Source organism: Falco biarmicus, chromosome 9 (assembly GCF_023638135.1).
Source record: "Falco biarmicus isolate bFalBia1 chromosome 9, bFalBia1.pri, whole genome shotgun sequence".
NCBI lineage: Eukaryota > Metazoa > Chordata > Aves > Falconiformes > Falconidae > Falco > Falco biarmicus.
Genome location: NC_079296.1, coordinates 15,286,267 through 15,297,538, shown reverse-complemented (window position 1 = coordinate 15,297,538; position 11,272 = coordinate 15,286,267). Strand labels below are relative to the sequence as shown.

The following is an 11,272-nucleotide window of genomic DNA, read 5'->3' as shown; positions in this document are numbered from 1 at the left end:
GTTACTGGAATTAAATGCAGAAGTTAACTATGAAAGTTTCTCAAAATGTTCTGGTTGCTTTGTGTTGGTGGTTTATATCTAGATAGGTATAGAAAACTATACACAAACAGGGAAATAAAAAAATGCTTAAAAAATAGGGAAAGATAAGAGTATACGGTATTTATAGCTTAGTCACTTTTTTTTTTTTTAAATTGTAGAGAAACTATTACCTGAACATGCAGTACATCCACAACTCTGAATTAATACCGGTTTTGTAGTGTGATATAGTCCTGTATGAACCATAAATCAACTACGTGTTAAATCACTCTTCTCCATCACTGTTGTCACGATCTTTGAGCTTCGTAGCATTGCCTAGGTCGCAATCCTTTAGCTTAGGGAACTTCGGCAGGTGAAAGTGCAAACATCTATTTCTAATACAAGTTTGCAGAATGCGGTTTAGCCACAAGACACTTTATGGAGAGATATTACGTTGTATGGTGTATAATCTATGAGAAGTGGGAAAATGGTGTTCCTGAAAGAAAACGCTTCACTAGATCGTTACTTTGGAACGGGTTTTGCACTTGCTATACCGCAAGAATCCCCTAAGCAGTGATGTATCTTTGTGGACTTTGAGATATCTGTGTGATTAGGTTTAAACTTAACACGCAAACTGATTTCAAGTACAACTCTAGGCACAAGCGTGGGAAAGAGCATGCTGTCAGGACACAATCTTTCTCGCTTACAAGGTATCAAAGGGTATGTTACTCAAGTTAAAGTCTAACTTCTACGACAACTTCATTTTCACCAAAGGAGCTGCAGTTACGTACGCAAACTACTGCAGCTCAACTGAAGTTTCCCCGCTGCAACAAAGTACAGAATGCTTTTCCCACCGACCTTAAAGGTTGTGGTGGTGGGGATGAAGGTGTGACAGATACTTCTAACCCAAAACAAATGTTCAGCTGTGTTAAATTCACCTGTACACAAAGAACACGTTATTCCTTCTGAGGCAACAGCTGAGGATTTGAACAGTCTCTTTTCACCTTGAGCTGTTCCCAGTTTAGAGGTTATGAAAAAAAGAAATAACTCAAAAGGTATTCTGTCAATATGCTGATGCAGTTGCATGCTAAATTCTGGTCACACTGAAATAGAGCTATGTTCTAGCATTCATATATAGGTAGCACTCCATTACAGCTTATGAACAAAATTCAGAAGTTCATCTTATCTCACATTTCTTGGAATTCGATCAGGTTGCAGTCTTATTAAAGTCACTGTGTTTTTTGTTTTGTTTTGGTTTGGTTTGGTTTTGTTTTTTAATGCAACCAGAGACACTTGACCGTAACAGAGAAGCCCGTATTGACATCTCTGAGCCCGGACACAAACCACAGCTGCACGTACCACCAGGCTCAGGGCAGAAATCATTCACGCAGTTGCATAGCTATGTACCGCTACACGCATGCAGACACCTATTTGTCACTAGATAACCGTGTTCGTCTTTCCTCCTCTCCTTCACAATACCTAGCTGTTCTCTCATCTCTCGTTAGGTCAGCCATTCCCTATTTTCCTCTCCTGTATATCTCTTCAGACGTTCTCTATCCTCCTCTTTTTTGCTTGTGAATTGCGACAAGGCAAAGGTTGTGTGTAGCTGGGTGCCCGTGACCTGATTTATGTCACACTCAGCTAAACGCTGAATACAGGACAAAAAGGCATAGGAGACGTAAGGCAAACATCAATACGGGGGTTAAGGCGATTATAATAAATCCTGGACTACTTTTGATCCACGGCCCAAAGTTTCCCAGCCGTGAGAAGAGACCAAAGGCCTCCCACCCCTGGCTCTGCTGCGGATCTTTGTTTTAAGTTTTGTATGCTTTTGTGGATTGATTCATGGTGGTCACTCAGACTGACGTAACGCAACCTATCAAAGCCTTCACACCCTTGTCCCTGCGCTAATAATAAAAATCAATAGCAACTCGGTTCTGTAGCAACATACGACGGACAGAATCGACACCTGTTAATAAGCCAGGAAAAATAAGAAATAGTATTGTAGCATTACTTTCTTTAGCAAGCCAGCAGCCTTATTTACGAAGCCAGTTAAGAGCGTGCACTATTCTTACAGAAGAGATTAGAGAAGCAAAAACGTGTCACGCTGCATTCCAGAACTCAACCTGGGAGTTACAGTCTGCTGTGAGTTCTGGGTTATAACCATTTGACACGTGTTGGGGTTGCGCCTGTGCAAGGGCTGCGATGCCCATGTTCACTTTTCATTGGCATTATCACAGCTAATTGTTTTAAAAGCAACCCTTGAGCTTCCTCCTGCTCGACTTGTTGTTGCAAACTATTCTGAAGCCGATCAATAAAGTTAGTCTATGACTCTCTAGGACCCTGCAAGACCGTGGCGAAGGACGCACTAGAGGCTCGCCCAGACTCCCGTATCCCCCTACCCGGACTGCCTTCGTAGCCATCTCCTCCGTCTGCAAATAGCTGTCCCTGGGATGCCTTGCCTGAGTCACAGGATCGGTCGGCACAATTATTTTCTCCAGCCAACGGCTCACAGTTCACAGCAGTTCCCCGATTAAGCTTTTCAATCGAGGCCACTACACATAGCTCGCAAAAACCAGATAACCACATCATGCACTGCGTCGGTGTGCGTACCACACAAAGCAATGACTTCCAATAATCACATGGTGTGAGTGTATAAGGCTCTGCCATCACTCCAAGAAGGGACACAGCAAATGTGTTATGGATCCCCCCTTCCCGCACGGCTTTGCTTAACCCTTTAACAGCCTCGTATTGCACAGGCTGCCACTCTGCAGGTTGATTTGGCTGACAAAATAGTGAACGTGCCATGGCGCCTCCCAAATGCCCTCGCTTAAGCGCTTCCCGCCTGCATTCCTGCCACCGATCCCTCAGACCCCCTTTCACCCTCCCCGAACATACAGCCAGTGCATCAGGGGGAGGAGGAAAAAGGTCTAGCTCCTCTTCCGGGTCTATAGGACCTGGGTCCAAAGGTTTATCGGTGTCAATGGAATCATTGTCCGAGTTGTCCTGTTCCCGCGCTCGGTCCTGTGCTGTGAGGGTCGCTGCAATCAGTGACAGGAGCTCTGGGGGCAGAGGAGGTGTGGAGGGAATCGCCGTCGTCGACGGTGTGTTGAGAAGAGCCGCGCTGTCGGGGGGATTTACAGCCTCCCCTGGTTTAGCACCGTTAGTAGAATTAGCCCACGCTTGGCAAAAGAGGAGTCAGAATTTGCCAGCAAGGCGCTAAACACATGCCTGCCACGGAGTCCCCCTCCACGGCAGCATCACACAATCGCCTGCCGACCGCTTGCCAGGCAGGAATTTGCAAAGTGCCATCAGGTGGAAAGTCCAGCACTTTGTCACGGATCCATTCTAGCAGAGTCACTAGCTGCGGACCCATCATCACGTTCTCTAACAAAATTTGTGTAAAAGGAGAATATAGTGCATTTTGCGTGACAGTTTTCCGTAGTTCCTTAATCATTTCCCAGTGAAATGCCTGATACTGGCCTGGGTGTCTATCTTGTAATATCACGGGAAACGCGTGCGCTCCTTCTTTCATACTTTCCAAGCGCACTCTCCTCCACCCCTCTGTAACGCGTCTGCCGATAGCATTTTCATCATCGCCGCTGCTCCCCTTATTACCGCTCTGCCGCACCACTCGCTTCCTCCTTACTTTTGACTGTTCCTGTTTTAGCCGCAAGAACGAAATGTGCTGCTCCAGTTCCTCCAGGCTGTAGCCTCTGTAGCAGTAAAGGTAATTCGGCACCTACCCATTACTGGGTAGCGCTGCCACACCGTCACCATTGAGAGTCCTCAGAAAACATTTGAGTAATAGATGTTCCAGTTGTCTCAGAATAGAGGTTAAGAATTTGCTCCCAGGTTCACGCACTGTTTTATAGGCTCTTCAATAAGTGAATTCCTGAGAAATGTGACAGCTGCTTTATTCAGACAGGACAGTTCAATACAACTTCACCTTTTGCCATTCACCACAGAAATGATACAGAACCTCTAGCTACCCGAGCAGTTAAGTACAAAAATGCAGAATACCCAGACTCACCCAGATGTGATCATAAAACAAAACCAACCCCCAAGCCACCACAAATTCAGCCTTCTTCCCTTGCTGCTTCCGAGGGTTTTTTCTTTTCTTTCAAAGCAGCTATTACATTGCACGTTTGCATGCCCTCGCTTCCTCTATTATTCAGTAACCAAACAGCCCCTGGATGCTGGAGAGAAGCAAGGTCTCCACGGGAAGAGTCTTCACATCAACCTGAATTACGGCCTTTCCAACAAACGAAAAAAAAAATATACTGTCCCATCAGACAGGAGACAAAATCATCCAAAGTCCTACATCCCTTTCCCACAAGCAGGACACAGCTGACAGATTCAACAGCTTTCACGTTGTAAAGCTGCTCGGAAATAAGGCTGTTCATGCACGCGCTGTTGCAATTCCACACACAGCTTCTGAGGCCACCTTCTGTCCGTTCTGAACCAATACCACACCAAACCGTCACGGCCCAGTAAGTGTCAGCTTTGCAGGACGGGGCAATCTTCAGGTTCAATACTAGTCGCTAAGCTCCAGGTCGTATGTATTCAGGGTAGAGCTGCTTTGTAGTAACCCCTCGGATAACAGCTGGAAAAGAAAGACGGCTATTTTCATTACAGAAGTATCAGACCAGTCAGAAAAGTTGTGTTTTCCTCCCAGTAGCCCCTAACTCTCTCACAGAACCTCCCATAGCTAAGGAACCAACCTAAGGTTTTGCAGCTGCGCTCTCTGCTTGTCTCAACACTCTTTTAAAGTATATGAAGAGCAAAACTGACAAAAATTGGTAAGACTGAACAAAGTTTGGCAGTACATAACACAGACTAAAATAGCAGTAGATGACAATTCTTTCGCATGTTCGGTTCTAAACACATCCTGCGAAAATAACGACAGAAGTGTTTGTGCCTGCACAAGTGGCTGGGCAATGAAAGCCCTAGAATTCAAGAATCTTTAAAACAAGCTCTGCCTTCGTGGCGTAGTACCTTCTCTCTCTCTGTCTACATGAAAACATTGACTGAGTTGTTCATCAACAGTTTTCCCCTTCCTTACCCAGTTTGCCCAGCAGCATCTGCCCAGCATCTTTAATATCATTGTACTCATGGAGCGAGCAGAGAAATGTGCTGCTCCAATTCCTCCAGGCTGTAGCCTCTGTAGCAATAAAAGCAGAAAAGGTCAAAAATGCCGCACGGCGAGTGTTGCCCCTACTGACCCAGCACAGCAAGGAGATTTGAGACGCTCAAGCCTGGCACTATCCAAAGCAGAATCCGAAGGCAGCAAGTACAGTTGCTGCAAGTCATCAACACGAAAGCTACAAATGAGTAGACCCTCACTTTGAGTGGGGGTTTTTTTGCCGCATCGACTTACAAAAAAACCCCAACCCACCCGAATTCTCAGAATCAAGTAGGAACAGGAATAGGCTGTGGTGAATTCAGTTTATATCTGTATCTCTAATCTGTAGCTAGTGAAAAAAAAAGGCGTGGTGGTAAAGCAAAAAAGCTTTGGGAACAGCCTTTGTTGCTCTGCCGTTTCCATTCTCTGTACTACACGTGACCTTAGAAAATAACACTCCTTTGCAACAAATAACCCACAGAGATACCCTCTCTTTAAAAACCAAGCAGCAACTTGATCTCAAAAGAGCTGCTAATAAGCAGCTGCCACAGTAGGTCATAAGAAACCACAGTTAAAGCAGTTGCGCTACCCTGTAAGCGGCACCCATCTCTTTCCAGGCCCTTCGCTTGCCTGGGAAACACCTCTGCTTCTTGAACACCAACGTTTAACCCACTCGCTTCAGACAGGAAATAAGTAGACACTTGATCGGGATGGAACAAACAAGGAAACCGTTTCATCCGGGGCTAAACCGGGCAGGTCATACAAGCCACAATCTCAATTTTAATTCTCACATGAACAAGGCCTTCTGGTAGCATGATGTGTCATAGCATCACGACGGTTAAAACCATTCATTCCCAGTTCACAGGTAATTTGCCTCAGCAACACCTGGGGTAAAGTTAAAATGCTCCTGTCCCAGCTCCTAGTGAAACCTGGGTTTGCTTTACCAAATAAAGTGGAAAGAATTCTCCCTTAACGGGTCCCATAAATCAAAACAACGCTGTAATCAACGTTGCACAACACCACGATAAAAACGGTGGCGTAAGAGGACGGCTTTTAGCTCTAAGCCCTAGACCGTATTTTTTTTTTTAAACAAAACCAACTGAGGCATCACAGCGGACACTGAGCTCGCCAAGGACGTACTCGGACAAGAATTGTGCAGTTTCCTGGTCTAGAGCAAGGTCTTTCTGCTTCAACTCTTCGATTTCATACTGCAGGGCTTCTTGGCTGGTTCCATTAGGTCGGCAGGACGCGGGACGGGGCATCTGTAGAGCACAGGAGACATTTCACGCTACCTCAGCCCAGGGGAAGATGCTGCGGTGCTGGGGGGCACTAACCAGAAAATCCTCTGATGTGTCTGTCAGTGGATAAAAGAGGAGAAAAAAGGGAAAACGTGTCTCCTGGGCAGGGAGGGGGGAAGCTCAGGTAAAAGACTGATGGGTTTCTGTAACGTTGCCCCGCCCCCCATCATATTCTACGGCGTTTTGTAGATTTACAGCGTCAGGTGACAATAAGACCGTAACCCCCACAATTTCGGTGTTCAGAGGCGCTGCCAGGACGAGGCAGCGCCGGGGGGCGAGGCCGGCAGCTCCGCCCCAAGAAAACACACCCCCGGCCGTGCCGTGCCGGGCCGTGCCGGGCCGGGCCGGGCCGTGCCGTGCCGTGCCACAGACGGCGGCCGGGGCAGCCCTGGAGCAGGGCCCGCTCCCCCCAGCCCGCGCAGGGCCTCACCGCGGACCTGCAGCCGGCCGCGCCGCTCCGCCGGCCGCCACCGGAGGCCCTGGCAGAGCAGAGCGGCGCCGCGTCAGGGGCCGGGCCGCGCCGCCTCAGCGCAGGCACGGCCCGCGGCGGGGGCGGGGAGCGGCTGGTACCGAAATCTCGGAATGAAAAACTTGCCGACCCCGATGTGAGGGAGATAAGCGGACACTTCTTTATGGACGGCCGGGTGCGTGAGTGAGTCCTAATTACTAGACCTACATTCTTTGTGTAAATATATTTACCCGTAACTGATTGTCCCCATTCCATGCCATTTCTTTATATCACTATTATTAAAGTTCACGGTTTCTTGGCAGGTAGCTACGAGTTGTTTCATTCGGTTGCTCTCAGTCCTTGGCCGTGGTACAGGGCTGTACAGAGGATTCCACAGCAGCTTGTGTGGTGCAGCTGCTAGTTCCACTAAAATATATTTCTTATTCCTCTACAGTTCTATGAAAATGATTTTATAAAATCAAATAAGGTTAGTTAATTGTAACCGTTAGCAAATCTGTAACACGGGGACCCGGCTCCTACCGGCCGGGCCCGGGCCGCGGCGGGGCGGGCGCGCTGCGACCCGCGCTCGGCGGGACCCGCTCGGCCAGGGCTGCCGCCTCCCGCCGGGCCGGCCGGGTGCGCGCGGGGCCGGCCGGGAGCGGCAGGCGCGGGCGCGCCGCGGGGCACGCTGGGAAGTGGAGTCTCCCAGCGACAGGGCCCACTGTGCCGTCAGCGCCGGGGAACAAACGTCTCCGGGAAGCTGCAGGTGAGCTCTGGGTGGGGCACGCCGGGCAGCCAGGTGTCACCCGAGCAGCGGGCAGTGCGGGCTGTCACCCGAGCAGCGGGCGGTGCGGGCTCCAACATGGGGAGCAGGCACTGCAAGGTGGCACCTGCTCCTGAGGAGAAGGAGGCAAAAGCAGAGTTGCCGGGCCCGGCGGGGCACGGACATGGGCCGCAGCCCGGCGGCGAGCCCGAGCCGCCGCAGCCCGACCGCGAGCCCGAGCCGCCGCAGCCTGGCGGCGAGCCCGAGCCGGTGGAGCCCGGCCACGAGCCGCGGCCCGCCGACGAGCCCGAGCCGGTGGAGCCCGGCCACGAGGCGGGGCCCGGCGGTGGGCCGGGCACGTCGCGGCACGGCGATGGGCCGGGCCTCCAGGGCGGCAGCGCAGGCTGGGCGGGCCCTGGCTGCTGGCGCCGCTGGTGGGCGAAGCTAAGGCGGCCCAGGCGCGGGGCGGCCGTGGCGGGCGGCAGCGGGCAGAGCTGGCTGGCGGCGGGCAAGGAGAAGGTGAGGGGCGGCGGTGCCGTGGATCTGCCGGGTTCGGTTTGGCGGTTTTCCCTCCCCCTGGCCTCCCCCACACCCTTTTTTGGGTTTTTTTGGTCTCATGTTACTTAGTTCCCCGGCCGCGGCGTGGGCGGCGTATGTGAAAGTCCTTGCGAGGGGAAAGTGTCCTGGAGCGGTTCGGGCTTCTGTTTTGGAGTTCTGCCAATAACGGGTCCTTCTTTCCCCACCTGGAGGCCGAGGCGCGGCCCGGCCCGGCCCGGCCCGGCGGGGGGGCGGAGGGCGGGCTGCGGGCTGGGGAAACGGGCAGTTGACCGAACTGCCTGGGGCTCGCTTGCCTGGGGGCTTCACCCTGCTGGAGCACGAACGATTCGGCTCGGAAGACCCAGCCGAATTCAAGCGAATGGCTTATCAGACTAGCTTCTCCTGGGTGAAGCGGGTGCGATTGAAAAATCCGTTGTAGGTTGCTTCTCCCCTTAGTTCACAGTGACTACGCTGCTTGTATTAACATGGCATTTGTCTGTAAGGACTGTAATGTTCCTTCTCAAAGTGTTTCACAGAGTGGGAGACCTTACTGTCAGGTGTTGATGTTTCACTTGACATTCAGATTTAATTGCCCTTTATTCATTTTTCCTTAATGCTCTTAGTTAGAACCCTAAAAATACTCCACCCCAAGATACTTCTTTTCATCTCCTTGTAGTTGCCGGATGGAGTATCAAGTCGTTTCCCAGCAACTCTTAGCTGTATACAAAAGTTGAACACTCATCGCATTAGATCTTAGGTTAGCCTTTTCTGGACGTGTTTTGATTTTTATTTTTCTTCCGCCGGAGCGACAAACTCATTGAAGAGCATTTCTCTTGGTCTTTTTAGCCAGTGGAGTTGGGGCTGGGGGGTTGACATCATTCTCACGGAAGGCATATTCTGTTTGGATTTCAGATCATTATTATTATTATTTTTCACAGCTGAAGGAGTATCAGCAGAAGAAGAGCCCTGGAGCAGCTGCAGGAGCTAAGAAAAAACGCAAAACTAAAGACGACGGTCGGCCCGAGACTCCCACGGGCGATGACCAGCAGCCTCCAGAGAATGTGAGTGCCTCGGTCTTTGTCCCAGCTCATTTGCTACCTCCTTGCTCTTTGGTTTTTCTGAACAGCTGCCCTGAGGAAGCTGTCTAGTTACTCCTGCCAACCCGTTTTACAACAGGCAATGAAACTTGCGCAGGGGATGCACAGTCTGGCAAGTTCCAGTGCTGGGTTTAAATAGGTTTAGGCAGGAAGTCAGATCCTTTGAGTCAAGCATTTACAGGCTTTAGCGTCTTCATGTTGCCAGGCTTCTGAAGAGGAAAGGGCAGGAACTATGCCAATAAGTCACAGAAACGTGTTCAGGCACAAACATAAAACCCCAGCCTTTTTAAACCAATTCTTTTCAGGCAGTTTATTTAAATGTAAGGCTTGATCAAATTGGGATAGAAGCTCAGGGAAGTCAAATTTGGTAGCCCAGAGTTGTCTTCCGCTGTTGCTGTGGCAAAGCTCTGATTTTCGTTTCACTTGCATCATTTTGGTAGCTTATTTTCCTACCATTGCTTCAGTTCAGTTGTCATAAAGTAACTCGTATTTACTACATATCTGTGCGTCTTTTATCAATAAACGTAACTATAGTAATCACCAGCGGTACCAGGTAGATGCAGTGAAACCCGCAAGACGGAACAGAGTTCACTCCGATTGGCCTTTGGTATTCCTTTTCTCCTTTTTTTGTGTGATAATACAGCAGCCGTTCTGTCCAGCAGACAGAGTGAAAAGCTGAAAGTCCCTCCAGCTGGACCTTGTACGTGTAGGTTGCGTACCAGTAGAACCCGAGTGACGTGACATACTGTTAGCTCTGAGGGTGCTGGGTGTGCCTGTCTAGCACCAGAAAGCATGTATTTTGATTGGGGTTTTGCTCTTGTCACGGGGATTATTTTCAGTGAATGCTCGTAAGCTCAGTTTAAGTTAGATCTCAGAGAAAGAGGCTGGTTTCACACTGGAGGGTGAGGTGAAGATGGGTGGTCCAGTGCTGTTGCTGAGCTGGCATTTGGTCTTGCAGTGCAGGCCTACCTGCATCTGCAGTTTTAGTCCTGTTCTGAAAAAGGAGAATTATGTTCCTTCTTGTTTTCCCAGTTTTTTCCCCGCTCTCGTTTTCTTGGCACGGAGAGATACATTTTGATCTGATTGGCTGTTATGTGGACCGTTGTGCCTGGGGTTTCAGAAATCATTTGAAAACTAATCTTTAATTGCAATATGTCATGACAGATTTCTTTTTCCAGTTGCCGTCTTGTAAAAATCCTGCATCAGGAGAATGCTGTTCAGAAGCTCACTTGGCGCTAATAGGGCAGAAAAGCTGATTGTTGGCATGAGCTTCTGCTGCCATTGGTGTCTTAACGCGAGGCAGACCCTTCCCGTCTCAGCCACTTCAGCTTTCTTGGCTGTGAAACACAGAAATCTCCTTTCCTCCCTCTTTTTTTCTTTTTTTTTTTTTTTTCCCATTGGACATCACCGTGAGTCGGAGCACTTTAGGGTTGCAACATGGATCATAAGTGGCAGGTTACTGTCAGGGGAAAGGCTATGCAGATGTGGCGTGTTAACATTTTGCCATGACTTTTTGATTTTTGTTGGCAGTTGTCAAATCAGGCAGGGAGTCCGGATGCAAAGCAGCAGTTGCAGGTGGCACTGGAGGAGAAGGCAGGCCTGGAAACCCAGGTTGCTCAGGGGTTGTACGAAATGACATTCAAATCTTCATGTCTGTAAAGAAACTTGTGTGGCAGAAGAATGCAGCCTGAGCTTTGTGTTAACACTGGTTTCTTCAGGCTTTATCCCTGAAGCGGTCACTGCCAAATTTATTTAGCCAATACGATTTTCTTTGTGTTTAATTTTGTTTTGAACAGCTCTCGGAGTCCGTTCACCAGCTCCAGGCAGAAAGAGAGCAGTATGTAGAGAAAGTGAAGGTGTGGAGCATTTGGCAGGAGCAGGTGCAGCAGCTCTCTGAACAGGTAACACCAGGGGCAGCATCACAGCTGCTTTAGACAAACACAGGCAGGAGTGAATGCACCATGAACGCTGTTTTGACTTTTATTGTGT

The 11,272-nt window shown here is 49.5% G+C and overlaps 1 protein-coding gene and 1 long non-coding RNA gene across 2 annotated transcripts; one reads left to right on the top strand and one right to left on the bottom strand.

Annotated features, from left to right (window-relative positions):
• Positions 1-4,559: 4,559 nt before the first annotated feature.
• On the bottom strand, positions 4,560-6,402 carry LOC130155070 (DNA repair protein SWI5 homolog). The gene is given in 4 exon segments (XM_056352016.1): positions 4,560-4,621; positions 5,081-5,141; positions 5,143-5,179; positions 6,281-6,402. Coding segments are annotated over 4 exon segments (282 nt in total).
• Positions 6,403-8,054: 1,652 nt separating this feature from the next.
• LOC130155602 (uncharacterized) lies at positions 8,055-11,151 on the top strand. Its single transcript, XR_008824122.1, has 3 exons — positions 8,055-8,168; positions 9,125-9,247; positions 11,080-11,151. It is a non-coding gene; the product is annotated as an uncharacterized LOC130155602 (long non-coding RNA).
• The last annotated feature ends 121 nt before the right edge of the window (positions 11,152-11,272 follow it).